The following is a 15446-nucleotide window of genomic DNA, read 5'->3' as shown; positions in this document are numbered from 1 at the left end:
AGCCAAATTCTGCTAAAGCCAACTTTGCCGGAGGGAGTTGTAACCTTTGTTTCTTAATAATTTCAAAATTGATAAACGGACAACTTTAGCAAAGTTTGTTAAATCATATCAGTACCAAAGTACTGACTACTGAGCTGATGATACCCTCGGGGACTGATAGTCCACTAGTAGAGGTATCGATCCATATTATAAATATTTCACTAGATGAATAAGTATCTTTCAGTTTAAAAAAAATCAAGAAATCTAAAACCGCATTATTTTTCCAGCCTTTACTCATCAGTTCCACATTTCGATACATACAATAAATCATTAAAAAAACTCAGGAGATAAAGTACATCTGCCGATGAGACAACTGTTATATATCTGTATGTTGTATCCGTACTTTCCGGAACCGTTGTATTGTCTTAACCATGATTGTTGTGATGATTACATGTATCAGCCTCTTTTGGCGTTTGAATCCAAAGAGAAAGGATCATAATTTGAAAGTTCTTTTTATTTACAATCTATATATTTGGTCTTTAGTCCACCAAACTTAAGTCAGGTATTTCACACAACTATCAATCAAAGTTCTAATGGAGTCGAAGTTAGCAATTACCGTTCAACTGTTCGATCTTTAATAATGAGAAACACTCATACCTTATAGTAAGCTTTAAAAGGACTCGACTTGACAAATGCGAAATTATTCAATTGGTTTAAATATTTCATAACACCAACATTCTAGGTAACAATCTCTAAAATGTAAACAAGCGAATTGTTTATCTTCACAATTGAGACCTGTTCTACGCTTTATTCCTTCGATTTTGATTTAAAAGGGTGAACATTTTGTAAACATTTAAAAAAAATTGTTTATTTGATGCATAAATAGTTGCACTAAACCAAGCCCAGTAGGACATACACTTCGCACTTTCTTTTATTCAATTATCAATTTACATTTTAATCAATAATTCTACAAAAGGGTATGTTTATGTGTGCAAATGAGCAAAAAGTATAATCTTCTTCTTCTCTTAAAAACACAGATTGATATCTCAGTCAAAGATTAACCTTTGAAAATAAATCATTGTTTAGGGTAATTAAAAACTGGTTGTAAGTTGTCTTCATAACGTCAGATACAGCAAAGACGATTACATCCTTTAAAATTAAAGAGATGTATCACGATCTGAGAGGTCGAACAGTTGAAGGCATGCCAAGAAATGCTAGCTAAAAATTCCGGTAGACCTCCTACGGCACTCATTAGTAGTTAAAGATTTGATTTCATTCAACAAATTAATTTATGACCTTTATGTACATGTCGCTTAGAACACGGTCATATACCAAATTGTCAATATTAATCATCCATGTAATTTGCTCTATATGATATTTGCAGAATTTCAACGGAGACAATTTCTTGGCATGGTATGGAAACTACATACAAGTTTGATACCGCTCTGAGTTGGGACGTATATACAAGTATGATGTACATGAACTAACAACAACGACTGTTCTACAGGCTCCTGGCTTAGGACATGCACACAACTATTGTTAAGGGTTTTAAATATGTTTAAGTACTCAACCTTCCCCTTAACCATGTTAACGCGTGCCAGTGGTGTAACGGTACATCATGATAAATAAAAGTGTTTACATACTTCAATGAATTAAGGGATCTTGCAATCGTAATGTTATATTTAATAATGTATTCTGTTTCAATACGAAAACTTGGAACAAATATGCAAACAACAAGGTTTATGTTTAATATGCACCGGGTTATTGTGGTACTTAGACATTAAAGAACATATAACAAGTATTAAAATTCCTTAGTTTCGTAAAGAATAATAAAACTAATCTAATTGATAAAAAATATGGGAAATAAAAACAAATTGTACATATAAACATGTCGAAGGCCGTACATTCACCTATGGTTTACTTTTTTTTAAATTGTCACTTGAATGGAGAGTTGTCTCATTGGCACTAACACCACACCTTCCTATATCTATGTTTTATGTAAAAGTAAACACGAGCAACAGCTATGATCAAACGTACTCGATGCACATAAACATCTTTATATTGATCATATTCAAGCCTAATTGTGTATATAAAGGCTGCGACTCATAATAGAATATTTCATTCTTAAAATGAAGACATTTCGAGGCAAATACGATACACGTTTTAAAAATATGTAACAACCTAATGTTTTTTAGACACGTGAGGAATTTTAACAAATTCTTTTATAATTTTTTGGTGTTCAGGCAGCACAAATGGATCTTATCATATTATATCCTTCAAGAGAGGTAAAAGATACAAAAGGGATATTCAAATGTGTTAGTCGAAAACAAACTGACAATGATATAGCAAAAACTAAAAATTTATATTCATGTAAAACTACTAATTTATATAATACAAGTTTATCATTAATGAACAATTTATACGACATTCGAAGGACGGAACTTTCGCCATTATCAAGAAGCAGGTGAATATAATGTTTCATATATTGTTGTTTTCCATAAGGGACAGTATGGTTCCGTTTTGTCAAAATAATCTAAGAATCATCGATGATGAATTGTTCATTTGCAAGTGAAGAGTTCTATCTCATAGAATCCGTATTCATGTGATCTTCAATGTAACCCCTAATTAACTATACGTGTTCAATTTTTAAAAGCAAACGAATGTCAACATTGAAAATTTGAAAAAAAAAAGGTAAATCATTTGATTGACTGATTCGATCCACAAAAACTCACTTATACAAGTAAAAATGATTTTTAACATATATTTTTAACCTATAATATGAAATTAAAAAGACCTAGAAAAAACTCTAATTGCACTAGATCGCTATCTATTTATATCTATATTTATGTTTATATCTCACATATGACCATTGGCAGTCTTTGCAGATCAATTCAATAGATGCTGTCTAAACTCAAATATACTCGAAACGATGATACATATTATCGAGCCCATACCTTGTAAATTCATCCATTTTAAAAACCAGTTGTTTGAATTTTACGGGTATTGTTCCTCTTGTATAAATTATTATGGCATAATTCTAAAAATCTACAAACAATAGAGATTATGGTTGATTCTCCTATGATGAAGACATAATATTTTGATCAGTTTAATTGAGGTTAGAATCTGGCATTTCAGTAGAAAAATGTCGAACTCCATTGAAAATTCAAATCGGTTTATGCCTCAACAAATGGCAAAATGTAAAGCTCAAACACATCAAACGACTAGAAAACAACTGTCATTGACTTGGTACAGGCATTTCCTTTTGTACAAAATGGGGGATTTGACTTTGTTTAACTGCTAGTAGTCCTTTTAATATTATACGTTTTTAATATAATACATGCTTGTATTTTTTAAACCTTCATTGCTTAGTCCATTTTGATGAAATACTTATGACGTGGTCAAGTACTTATACATCCAACCATTGTGTTTGTGTGCTATGTTCAGTTTTGAATTCTTGTCCATCATTTTTGCTTATGTCCTTTGTGTATATGCAATTTTGGTGTTTCTTTGTTGAAACAGTTATTTGCTTTTATAGTGATTAAGATTATATTACAATGTTGTCTGCAGTACGCTAATTTTTGAGATTTTTACATGGTATGTCTGTTTGTCTTGCTCACACATTGTTGTCAATATAATAAAATTCAATGTTTCATACAAGTAAGAGTTTTAGCTAGCTATATATACATGTATATATATAACCAGGTTTAAACCACCATGTTATACATAAGGAAATGCCTCACCAAATTTACAGTTTTTCCCATTCGTTTGATGTGTTTGAGCTTTTGATTAAGCCATTTGATTAGTTTGATTAGGGAATTTCTGTTTTGAATGTCCCTTAGAATTCGGTATTTTTTTTATTTTAATTTTAATTAATTTATGTTGACCACTGTCTTTATGCTTAATTTCTTCTGTTAACTAATCTAACATGGATATCAAACTTCTTTAAAACTTAGTTTTACTTTCTGTATTGATATGCGTTTCTTTAAGCCACATTGGCTACAGATATAAGGGGATTTTTGAAATGTGACTACTGTTGCCTTAAATTGTTAGAAGAGAGTAAATACGGTGACCTAGAGTTGTTAATTTTTATATCATTTGGTCTCGTGTGGAGAGTTGTTTTAAAAGCAATCATACAACAACTTCTTTAATACATCTAATCAAAGAGGCTCTCAAGAGTGTGAGATTTGCTTTAGTTTTTGAGATGTAAATATTTATGGCAATCACTCCAAAATTGGTTTTCGATTTGTGAGGAGAAATAAACCTTGACCTGTGGATAAAACTGCATTTAGTCCATGTTCTTGTTAGCAACAGCGACCATGTTTGCTGATGGATCAAATCCCGGAACTCAACTTTTAAACTAAATACCCAAAGGAACATTCAGGAAGTGTACTGTGTTTTTTGGTTCAGTAGTTTCAGAGATGATTTTTAAAGATGGATGAACAGACAAGAGACACAAAGTGAAGCAAGGCCAAAAGTAATTTAAAACTTATTTTCAAAATATATTTATTTAACAGTTGATTAGCAAACTTTTTTATAACATATAACATTATTTCATTAAACAGATAACTGGTTAAAGGGACAGTAGCTACGATTTTGACAAAAATATGAAGAAATAACATAAAAAATTTGGTGCACACTGAATAACGCGCGTAGCGGGTTATTTAACAGTGTGCACCACATTTTTTATGTTATTTCGCATAGACATAAAAAATATTACAGTCATTTCTTATAATTTAATTCTAAATTCCATTTTAAACCGTAGAAAACCATGAAAAAACGATGATGACGTCACGGTCACATGACTAAATTATGTCTATGGGCTCATAACAAAATAACGTCAGCCAATCAGAAGACACGTTACATCCAAAATTAAATTATTCATTGGCAAAAAAATATTTTGGACGACAATTGTGCTTGCCAAAATTCCTACAATTAGCTTATTTTTGAAACAAAAAAAAGATAAATCTAGCTTTAATAATTTGATGCCATTTTAAAGACTGAACCATTTAATTGTGTTGCTGTGTTCTATTTTAAAGTGGACACTTTAAGAAAATAAAATCATTTTGTATATTTACCTAAAATTTTCTAACTGGAATGTGGAATAACAAAAACAAATTCGATACATCAAATATATTCAAACAACAAACAAAAAAACAACAAATGGCTTGTAGTTTTTAATCTCAGAACATTGAGACAAATGAAATTGTGTCTGTTATCAAATGGTTTCTTTTAATCACATAAAAAAGAAACCTTCAGTGAACCACTGACATATGAAAATAATGTTTTATGGGGGAAAAGTCAGATTGCCATAGCAGCATGTATAGTTTACAACAGGCGCACAAAAATATAACTGAACCATCTCTCTCAATATAATGAAAATGTAGGTATTTACGCAGCAATGGGGATGAGGTCCAGTTAAGGGGTCCAGTGAGATTGGCGAGGTTTCAGTTAAGCTTTAAGTAAATACTATGTTGTGGGTATTTCTATTTCTAATTAATGATAGATAACAAAGTTTTTGTTTTTAAATTCTTGAATAATGATATGAGGTTAAGGACAAACTATATAAGTTTGGGTTAATATCGAAGGGCTGTAACTTTAAAAAAGAACTGTATCACCAGAAATGAAATGTGACCAACTTCTATACTATTTTATCAAAATTGGCGGAGTATATCTAAAAGCATAACAAAAACTAAACATCTTTCAATTTACATTTTGATCTTAAATTAAGCACTGCTTTGTAATAAAAAAAATGACAAATTTAGGCATGATTTTGAAAAGATTAACAAAAAAGTTGTCTGAAAGTTTTTAAAATACCACTATCATATAAAAATATATAGTTTTCATCATATACAAAAGTTAAAGCCATATAAAACATGTATGGTAAAAAAATATTTGTCATTGTCGATTTGAGGTTAAATATTAATGTAGAGACCAATTTCTGACAAACATAACACGAACACAAGACATAATTAAGATTAATTTACAGTAAAAACAACCAATTTTCATAACCAATCATTTTTTGTGGACTTTCCCCATGTACAAAAATAGCAAAAGTATAAATTGATATGAATAACTTGGATCTTCTCTTATTTATAAAATCATATAGATCTTTTGACTCAAATCTGTTACAAAGAGTTAACAAAATAAAAAGTGTTATGGAAAATATTTTGGTTTACAGTATTTAAGAAATATCTTTTTGTGGGCAGCATTATTCTTAATAATTTCATCGGACCACATAGATAACATTAATTTGGTTAAAATTGATAAATTCAGGTCAATTCCAATAAAAAATGAAAATATTCTAAATAAACTACCAATTTTTACTGATTTTCATGAACATTTTTACAATCCATTCCATCTCAATTTTTTTTTATATCTCCCAAAGCAAGAAAGATTCAAGGCTCAAAATTCCTTATCTAAATCTACTTATTCTGACTTTCAAAACAGGTAGCAAAGATTGCAACTGGGTACACATCTAGTGCATTCCTGGTTACCCAGCACATTGCACTGTTTTCGAATATATGATCTAACACGTTTCATTGTTTTCCAAATATGAACTTATCAACAATGATCAACATCACTATAAGCATGATAAACATTTGTATCACTCATTCTTTCACATCTTTCTAACTTTCACTAACAAAGAAGTGATTGCAATGTATTTTTGATTCTGTTCATTAGACTTTCAGATACCATTAAAACACATGATAAACATATTTCATCATTCTTGTCTCAAATTAATCTAGACATGATCAAAAATTTAAAAGACCATGCTTTTTGACGAGTTTATATTGATCTGGAATCTCCATTAAAGCATGTAGAGCAAATGCAGCTTGAGGATTTCTAGCTGTAGACATTATTTTGTGAAATTCTACAAATTGAAAATTGTCAAACTTTCGTGCTGGGATTCTGTCATCAAATTCTTCCATAGTTTCCCAGGGTCCATCTCCAACACCAACCATTACAATTGACAATGGCCATCTTGAAGCTTCAACAATTGCATCAATTGTCTCCCTTTCATTTGTCACTTGTCCATCTGCAACTATCACAAGTATGTGATACTGAAAAAAAATATATAAATAAAATATAAATGGTGATCACAGAGATTTATGTCTATCTAACATCATGAATATGGATTGCTCCAAATGAAAATAAAAACAATAAAATCAATAATTGTTTCTCAAATTATTATGCTTGTTACTTTATGGGTTTTTTTTTTAAAAAGAAGCAGTAGAGAAAACATTTGTTATTTCATTAAAACATTTATTGGTTTGTATTTTTAATTTTGATAATTTCGAATTGTTTTACATTTTGTCATCCAAGTGCCTTAATATCTTTACATTCAGTACAGATCTTGCTCATTGTTGAAGTCTGTTTTATGGCCAATCTGCTTTTGGGAATTGTTAAAAGAAAAAATTTCCAATTTTTCTGTTTTGAGAACTTAGTCATATTTAAGACAAATTTCAAACAACAGAACCAGTTTTGTGTGAACAATGTCTCCTACGGTTTCTCAACTCAAATCATTGAAATTTACTGAATGTTTGCATACCAATTGAAGTTCTACACATTTAATAAAGGAATTTATCAAAGATTTTTCTTGAAATTTCAACATTTTATATTTCAACATATTTAAATGGTCGTTAGTAACAACAGACCATGATACATTATATAACAATCATTCTTTGCAAGCCACTTTTTTAGTCTTTAAACCAATTTTTTTCTATTAGATATTTTGGTGTGATCATCTTTTCAATAACACATAACCCTTGTATTTATATACATTTGTAAATTAATTTAAATAAACACTTACAGATTTAGTTTTTTTCACTGTATCTATAGCCTGACGTATCAATGGTGCAAAACTTGTAGGTCCACTCAACCTTACATTGGGTGTTAGTTCATTATAAGCATTTAAAACATCATGGAAACCATTGCAGTAACCCTGAAAAAAGTAAAATTGATTAGTAAATGAACTCGTTGATTATATTATAATAAATCAGATGGTTTTGTTTTATTGTAATTTTGTTCATTCCTTTAGCCTGCATGTCATTTAAATTCTAAGAAATTATTTTCTTCCTTTCAAACCAGTGAATTAACTCCACATTGACTTTGTCATGTACAAAAAGCTCCCTACCATAGTTTTATCTTGCAAAAAAAGTGAACAACAACATAATGATGATCTTAACTCGCAGGGGAATCTAGATTTAGGTGACATTCATATTGCTTAGTCACTAGTTTTCAATGTCGTGTTTTGTGGATCGGTTTGTATTTTTTAGTTTTTGTCTTTTACCATGGCATTAGGCCAAATAAAAATATATGTGTGGTTCCGGTTACATACTTTTAAAAAATAGGGTCGGTAGGTCGGCAAATCTTTTTTTTTTTTTTTTTATTTTTATTTTTGAATGTCAAAATCCGGAAAAAAATCGTGTGTTTACCAAAATTGTTTCCGGTATTAGACACGCCCCAACCGGAAGTCCACCATTTTTACATGTGTTTGGTTGTAAAATAAACAGTCATGATACATTTTTAGTTAATTTTGTTGCATGCTGTTATGAATTGTTGCATTTTAGCCATAACAGATACTTGTGATGGAAATTCAGATGACAGAAATCTATGACTTTAATTATTTTAATTCACAATCCTCAAAATTTGATCGTTTGAAAATTTATTTTTCAGAAATGAAAAAAAGTTCTAGGGTCGGGGGGTTTTAACTAGGGTCGGTCGGGTTACTGGAACCACACATATATTTTTATTTGGCCTTATCAGTTTTTTTCATTGATTTTAAGAGTTTAAAATAACTAAGTGCCTGCTGCCTCTATCTTTTTTGTAATAATTATATACCAATACATTTATTCAGGGTTTGCTACTTCTAAATAGGGTTCCTAGATATTGACTGACCAATTTTTCACACAGTCCCTCTGACAAAAGGCCTGCAGTCTATTTGCATTTGACCTTCTTTTTTGTAGTTGAATTAACTTCTATAATATTTTGGCAAATAATGTAGATTCATTTAATTTTGTTGGTAACAATCATAAAGGATAGAGGAATAACTAATTTTGTTGATTTTACTGTGAATTCAACAAAGTTACAAGTAATTTGTAGTTTGTTGAATATATATATGTAAATTATTAAGTCATCTGAAGCCAAACTCAAGGTGCTGGATTTTCTTGCTCTGTTGAAGACCTATTGGTGGTCTTGGGCTGTTTTCTGCTCTAAATCTTTGGTCAGGTTGTTATCTTTTTGACATATTCCCCTGTTGTTTGTCTCTTTGACATATTCCCCTGTTTAGATTCTCAATTCTTTTTACCTTTTTTTAACCTGGGAAATTTATCAGTAATTATTTTTACCTGAGACCTGAATGAAAAGACTGATCTATCCTTTGTAGATGCATCTCCAAATCCAAAGGCTGGAATGATACCATCATCATCAAATGGTTCTAAGGTTTCTCCAAGGATACAGATTACCTGTAAATGTAAATCATTATATATAGTTACTGATGTACAACTAGCTAGTCCTGATTTCTTCATATTCTGTCATAAACATCAAAAGATGTTGCAAGAAGGATATTATACTTATATACTAAGTGCATATATTCTTGACAACAAATGAGATAAAAATTCTATTAACAAATGCTTGATATTTTTTTCCATATAAAAGTTTTTATCATAAATGTATTATTAATGTATCAATCAACAGGTAAAAGGAGCTGAATGGTGTATGTCAATACAACAACAAGGATATAACACAAAACAAAAAGACATATAGTGGTTAATGCATATGATTGGTCTTCAATGCCAAATAAATCATAAATGTCAAGCTCCAAATCATCCAAATCTTGAAATTTTGAATAAATTTAACATAGAAACTACAGGTATACAAAAATCCTGTAATAAACATCAAGTTCATAAAAACAAAGGCAAGTGTATATTAAGAGACATTCAATTGTCAATTAATGTGTGAAGATCTAATTTGGAGCACATAAGATAATGCCTGGAAACCAAAACGTTGATTTTATGAAGAATGCTACCATAAAACATGGACATTTACAATTTTATCAGATATACGTGTAGTATCAACTAAACTGAACATAAATATTTCAATACAATTCAAGATTTAGAAAATATATAATATTATATAATGTATATATTATAATGCAAGTGGTATACTGCAAGCCTAGAAAAAGAAACATAATTCTGTTTAAATCTCCTATTAAAGTCTTAAATTAATTTTGTTGTGCACTCATATACATGTATACACTGGTAGATATAGTTTAGGTTATAAAACTAGGAGTAAAAACATTAATGTGTCCATAGTACATTGTACACTGATGACACACTCACACAGTGACACTATCATTTTCTTTTCAGTTGACTGTAAAATTGGGGTAAATTTGGGTAACAACTCTATTAATTTGGCATTAAAATTAGAAAGATCATATCAAAGAGAAAATGTGTACTCAGTTTTAAGATGAAAATCTGCCTACACCAAAAACTTTATCCTCAAACAGATGTACAAACAAACACACGAATGAACAAACAGACCAACCCATGCACAGACCAAAAAAACATAATTGCATTATAATAGCACATTGAAGGTGACATCAGTGAATTCACATGTACATTTTAATGTAAACTCTATCAACTTCTATTTGTATACAGAATCTTCCTATACCAATGTTTGAAAAATTACAAATTTAATAAAAGAAAATTTAGAATATTTATTATGGTACATGTAGGTAAATTTGTTTTCAAGTCTTTATTGGCAAACTTTATTTTTTTTAATTTTTTCCCTGTCTTACAAACTGCACCAAGTTTCTGAAGCAACCTTACATGCAATAATGAAATTAAAGTTTACCTGTTGATAAGGATTCATAAATCTTGGTTCTATTGCATGTAGGCTGTTACCCCCAAAAGTAATACGCCCTTGATGTAAGTTGCTGACAGTATAATCTATTCCTAGGAAAATAGTAATGAGTTTTATTGTTAGTATATTTTGTACTTTATACACAGTGTTAAATGATAACAACAGATTCAGGGTTTAAGGGATTTAACAGTACTAGCTGATTGTGAAAACTTCCCTTTCTAAATTTACATGTATCAACAGGATTTTTTATACTTTATACAGATAAATATATATATATATTTTTTTATACATAAATATGTAGCCGAACTGTAAAAAAAAAAATTTAAGCTGTCACAACACAATATGATAGTCCAAATAAATGATTCCCTCATTATTTTATTATCATTTTAGCATACAATGAAGTTTTCACAATCAATGTTGTCTGTCTTAACAGAATTTAGGTACAAAACATGTACATGTACATGCAATATATATTTGTCATCTAAACATACTCTTTGATAAGGATTCATTTCATAGGGAACAATCTGATGTAACGATCTGCCTCCAAAAGTTCTCATGCCCTGTTGAAGATTGCTTGCTGTATAATCCATTCCTATAATGCAATTGTCATCTTAGTCTTACTACAATTAGTGTGTTTTGTAACAGAATTTAAGAATCATTAACGTTGTGTGTTTGATTTCACTTTAACAATTTATCTTCATACAGAGACTGAGAGTAGCCAAAATCTCATTTGTAACTTTCTTTTCTGTTAAATATCAATATAAAAAAGAAGATGTGGTATGATTGCCAATGAGACAACTCTCCACAAGAGACTTATCAAGCTTGTTAAACATGGTCATGTGAATGTATGTACACTTGTTTACCATATTGCTCAAAAACATTTTCATTCACTTTATACGTAAAAAATGTCCATAAAACAACAGTGTGATTGCTCAAACTTGAGTGTACAACAATGTATACAAGTACACTTACTTCATTGTACAATTTTTATGTACATGTAAAATGTAATCTACTGATCTGACAATCATTACATATTAGTTCTCATTAAATTTTCAAATCATAATTCCAATAAGGAATTTATAAATAATAACACTTACCAAAAATCAAATTACATGATTCTAATCCTGCTTGCCTAATGGCATTTTGTACTTCCTCAAGGGAAGTAAACTTGTCCAGAATGGCATTATAATCAGATCCTCCACCACCAAACATGTTCCATATACTGTTTTGTTGCATACTTGCTTTGCTCTTCTGTAGATTTGACAAATCTGGATACAGTTTATTTGTGCTGCTATTGTTTTTATCTGTTGCTCTTTTTGACTGGTTACTTGATCCACCACAGAAGTACCAGATTAGGAAAACTATTCCACCAAATATAATTATGCTGATGAATTCCATAGTGGTGTGTTATACTGATTCTATTATCTTTAAGAACCTTTTTTGTTATATTTTCTTATCCAAAAAGATCTGTCCATGAACTGAAACTAAAACAAAAAGGAAAAACTCAAAAATCATTCTTTTCATCAACCTACATGTAGTGGTTAATCTACATACAAGTGTAACTGTGTGTGTGTACAATGTATGCTTATATGTTTTTCTTCCTCAGAATAAACTTCTGCTGTACCTTTAAAAACGTCTAATTTCAATATTCCATTTTTACAGTTTAATTAAGTAAATAGTTTTTTGATGACTCCTGAAAGGATTTAGTTAAAAATTTCAGACATGTTGACTTAATTTTAGAATATTAATAAACAATTTTTATATTTAGTTTCTCTATTTCTAAATGTACATGTGCATGTATATGTATATGTAAATCACTCTGTTGTTCTCTTGGAGCTTGGGTCTCCACCACTAGACCATGAACCCACACATATGTATGTACATTAAACTACATGAATTAATTGTTATTTTGTAAGTTCTTTAAATTTGTTAAGTGTTGTTTTTAATATTCACTCTTTAAAAGAACTACCAATATGTGCATTGTCAAATTAAAGAACAAAATTATTAATCATATACATGTACATGTAGTTGAATAAGATAATTTTTCAACAAATACAATACTTGAGATACAAATTATTAAGATAACAGGTAATTTGTACAAAATTTTAAATATAGATAAGATAAAGGGTGCAATATTTAAGATACATAAAATGGTATCAAAACAGTTTTCAAGATTAACTTTTATATCAACATACCTGGAGCTTAAACTATTGGAAAATATAAGTTAAAATAAAGGTCTAAGGATTGCAACTCAATACCAATTCATCATGTTCATTTTTAATAATCCTTTTATATGAAAAAAAACGTTACCTGATGAAAGTGTTTCTTTGTTTACATTGAACATGTTGAATATGATGTCATAACTTAAATAAAGTCACAACTAAATCCCTAACAACAGAACCAAAACCAGAAACGTTGCAGTATTTCCATTTCTTTTTTGACATGTTTGAATTAAAAAATAATTCATTCAGACTTTGTCCCCATTCACAGGTAATGCCTGCCTCATATTATTTTTTCTGTTTTGCTGGTGTCAGCAAAATAGACTCTGTGGAACTGCCTAAAAATATATATTCTTTCACTGGCTTCTGGAGCTTGTAACAGTTTAAAGATAGAATTTCATATTGCTCTTACCAATTAACTTTTCTTTAAGAGGCTCTATTGGTATAAGTTGTTTTCATACACTTAACAATAGTGAATAACAGTCTGTTCACTGTTGTCAGTTGACATAAAAAAAAAAGTCTTGATTAAGGTTCCACTAAAGTCAAAATATAGGACACTACAGAAATATATAAACTTTGCCTATATTTTTCAACCTATAATGAATAAACAGATTTTTTTGCAAATTAAGTGTTCACCCCCAAAACCGGTTTGGCCACGGTATCGGGATCATTCGCCCTGATTACATGTTCGCCCTAGGTTCGTTCGCACTGAGTTTGTTCGCCCTGGTAATCCGTTCGCCCTGGGTTCGTTCGTCCTATTTTCATTTATGATACCATGCTATGCATGCTATGTATATGTTATATATTATATATTTTATATTTAAAATTTATAATGAAAGAAATATATATTTATATATATTAAAATTTATGTATATCTATTAAAAGTTAAATACAGAATATTAATTAAATAAAATTCGTGGCTGCATTGTAACACTTTATTTTATAATTACGTTTAATTACTGTTGATTGAATTTTGATAGGCTGATTAGGTATAATTTGAAATCTTTGATATCACTGATTGGTATATGAATTGTCTTTGATGGATTAATAATGAAAATAACATTTTTCACAAATAAAATAGTCAGCTTGGATGGGTAAAAACACTGATGTACAAATTGTTAGGCATGAAAGGGAAATTATTTTCACAGCTTGGCTTCTTTGATCTCAAGTGTGTTTTGACAAATTTGTTATATATGGAAGTGGATTATGGAACCGGTGCATTATTCCATAAACTATGGAAGTGTACATGTGTATTTCTTGTGACAGAGAAGTCCGACCTCGTCAACATGCAGTTTGCTGAAATTCCGAGACACTTATTTCCCAAAACCAACAACACGTAATACATCATAAATAAATATTCGGTGAATGTAAACAGACTTCAACATATGCCATTACATACAAATAATTTAGTCTTCAGTTGTTTTACATTTAAAAATACAATGTAGTGCTGATTGAAATTCACAAAAACTAATTTCCTAGTAACGTAATTACATACAGATACTAACTTAGTTCTCAATACCTTGAAGTCACAATATCTTGTAGTCCTATAATTTACAGGAACTTATAACCTAGTAGCAGCTAGCTGTAGACAACATAATACATCGTAAATATTCGGCGAAATTGTAGACTGACTTCAACATATTCAATTAAATACACACAACACAACACTATAATAAAAAATATAAATCAGGGCGAACATACCTGGGGCGAACAGGTATCAGGGCGAACGGTCTCAGGGCGAAACGGAACTAGGGCGAACAGTAACTAGGGCGAACCGAAATCAGGGCGGACGAACCGAAATCAGGGCGGACGTACCCAGATTATTTGGCCACAACATAAAAATTTCAAATTTATTTTCAATTTTCACTGTCTGACTGTGTACATTGTAAATGTTAAGCATTTCTAAATGAACATATGTTCCCATAGTGTAGGACTTTATTCATTATAGGTTGAAAAATACAGGCAAAGTTTATATATTTCGGTATACGTAGTGTCCCATATTTTTTACTTTAGTGGAACCTTAATTTTCATAAAACAAGGAAGAAAAATCAAAATCTAAGAATTGCATTGTAAGAATTGAAAAAACTTACATTTAAACGATATTGTTCTTTAAGGTAGACGATATTGATCAGCTATACGATTCTGTTCAACTTAAATAACAAAAATATCACACGTAAGCCTAATTTTCTGACTCAATTTGTTTACACTGTGTCATTTAGTTACTAAAATCATGTCTTAAATATCTTTAGATAAAAAACGCATCAAAGATATTTATAAGAATTATAAATCTACACTGGTTAGTGACAAGTATGTTTTCTGGAAAAGCCACGTAATCATTAGGGTTCATGATGACGAAAATTTAATAATTTATTTCAAGTCTTATTT

The 15446-nt window shown here is 30.0% G+C and overlaps 1 protein-coding gene across 3 annotated transcripts; it reads right to left on the bottom strand.

The window, feature by feature from the left end:
- Positions 1 to 4465: 4465 nt before the first annotated feature.
- On the bottom strand, positions 4466 to 15272 carry LOC143057306 (uncharacterized). Of its 3 annotated transcripts, none has more exons than XM_076230602.1 (6): positions 15152 to 15272; positions 11940 to 12326; positions 11334 to 11434; positions 9327 to 9443; positions 7790 to 7921; positions 4466 to 7040 (listed from the first exon to the last, which is right to left on the bottom strand). In XM_076230602.1, exons 2-6 carry the CDS (start codon positions 12238 to 12240, stop codon positions 6732 to 6734), a joined length of 960 nt encoding a protein of 319 aa, XP_076086717.1. In that variant the 5' UTR covers positions 12241 to 12326; positions 15152 to 15272; the 3' UTR covers positions 4466 to 6731. The 3 variants fall into 3 exon arrangements, with proteins under 3 accessions (XP_076086717.1, XP_076086716.1, XP_076086718.1); XM_076230601.1 differs by lacking the exon at positions 11334 to 11434 and adding an exon at positions 10834 to 10934; XM_076230603.1 differs by lacking the exons at positions 11334 to 11434; positions 15152 to 15272 and adding exons at positions 10834 to 10934; positions 13038 to 13139.
- Positions 15273 to 15446: the final 174 nt, after the last annotated feature.

This window comes from Mytilus galloprovincialis, chromosome 13 (genome assembly GCF_965363235.1).
Source record: "Mytilus galloprovincialis chromosome 13, xbMytGall1.hap1.1, whole genome shotgun sequence".
NCBI classification, from domain to species: Eukaryota; Metazoa; Mollusca; class Bivalvia; order Mytilida; family Mytilidae; genus Mytilus; species Mytilus galloprovincialis.
Note: the sequence above shows the minus strand (reverse complement) of the source record. Positions and strands in the feature narration are given on the sequence as shown.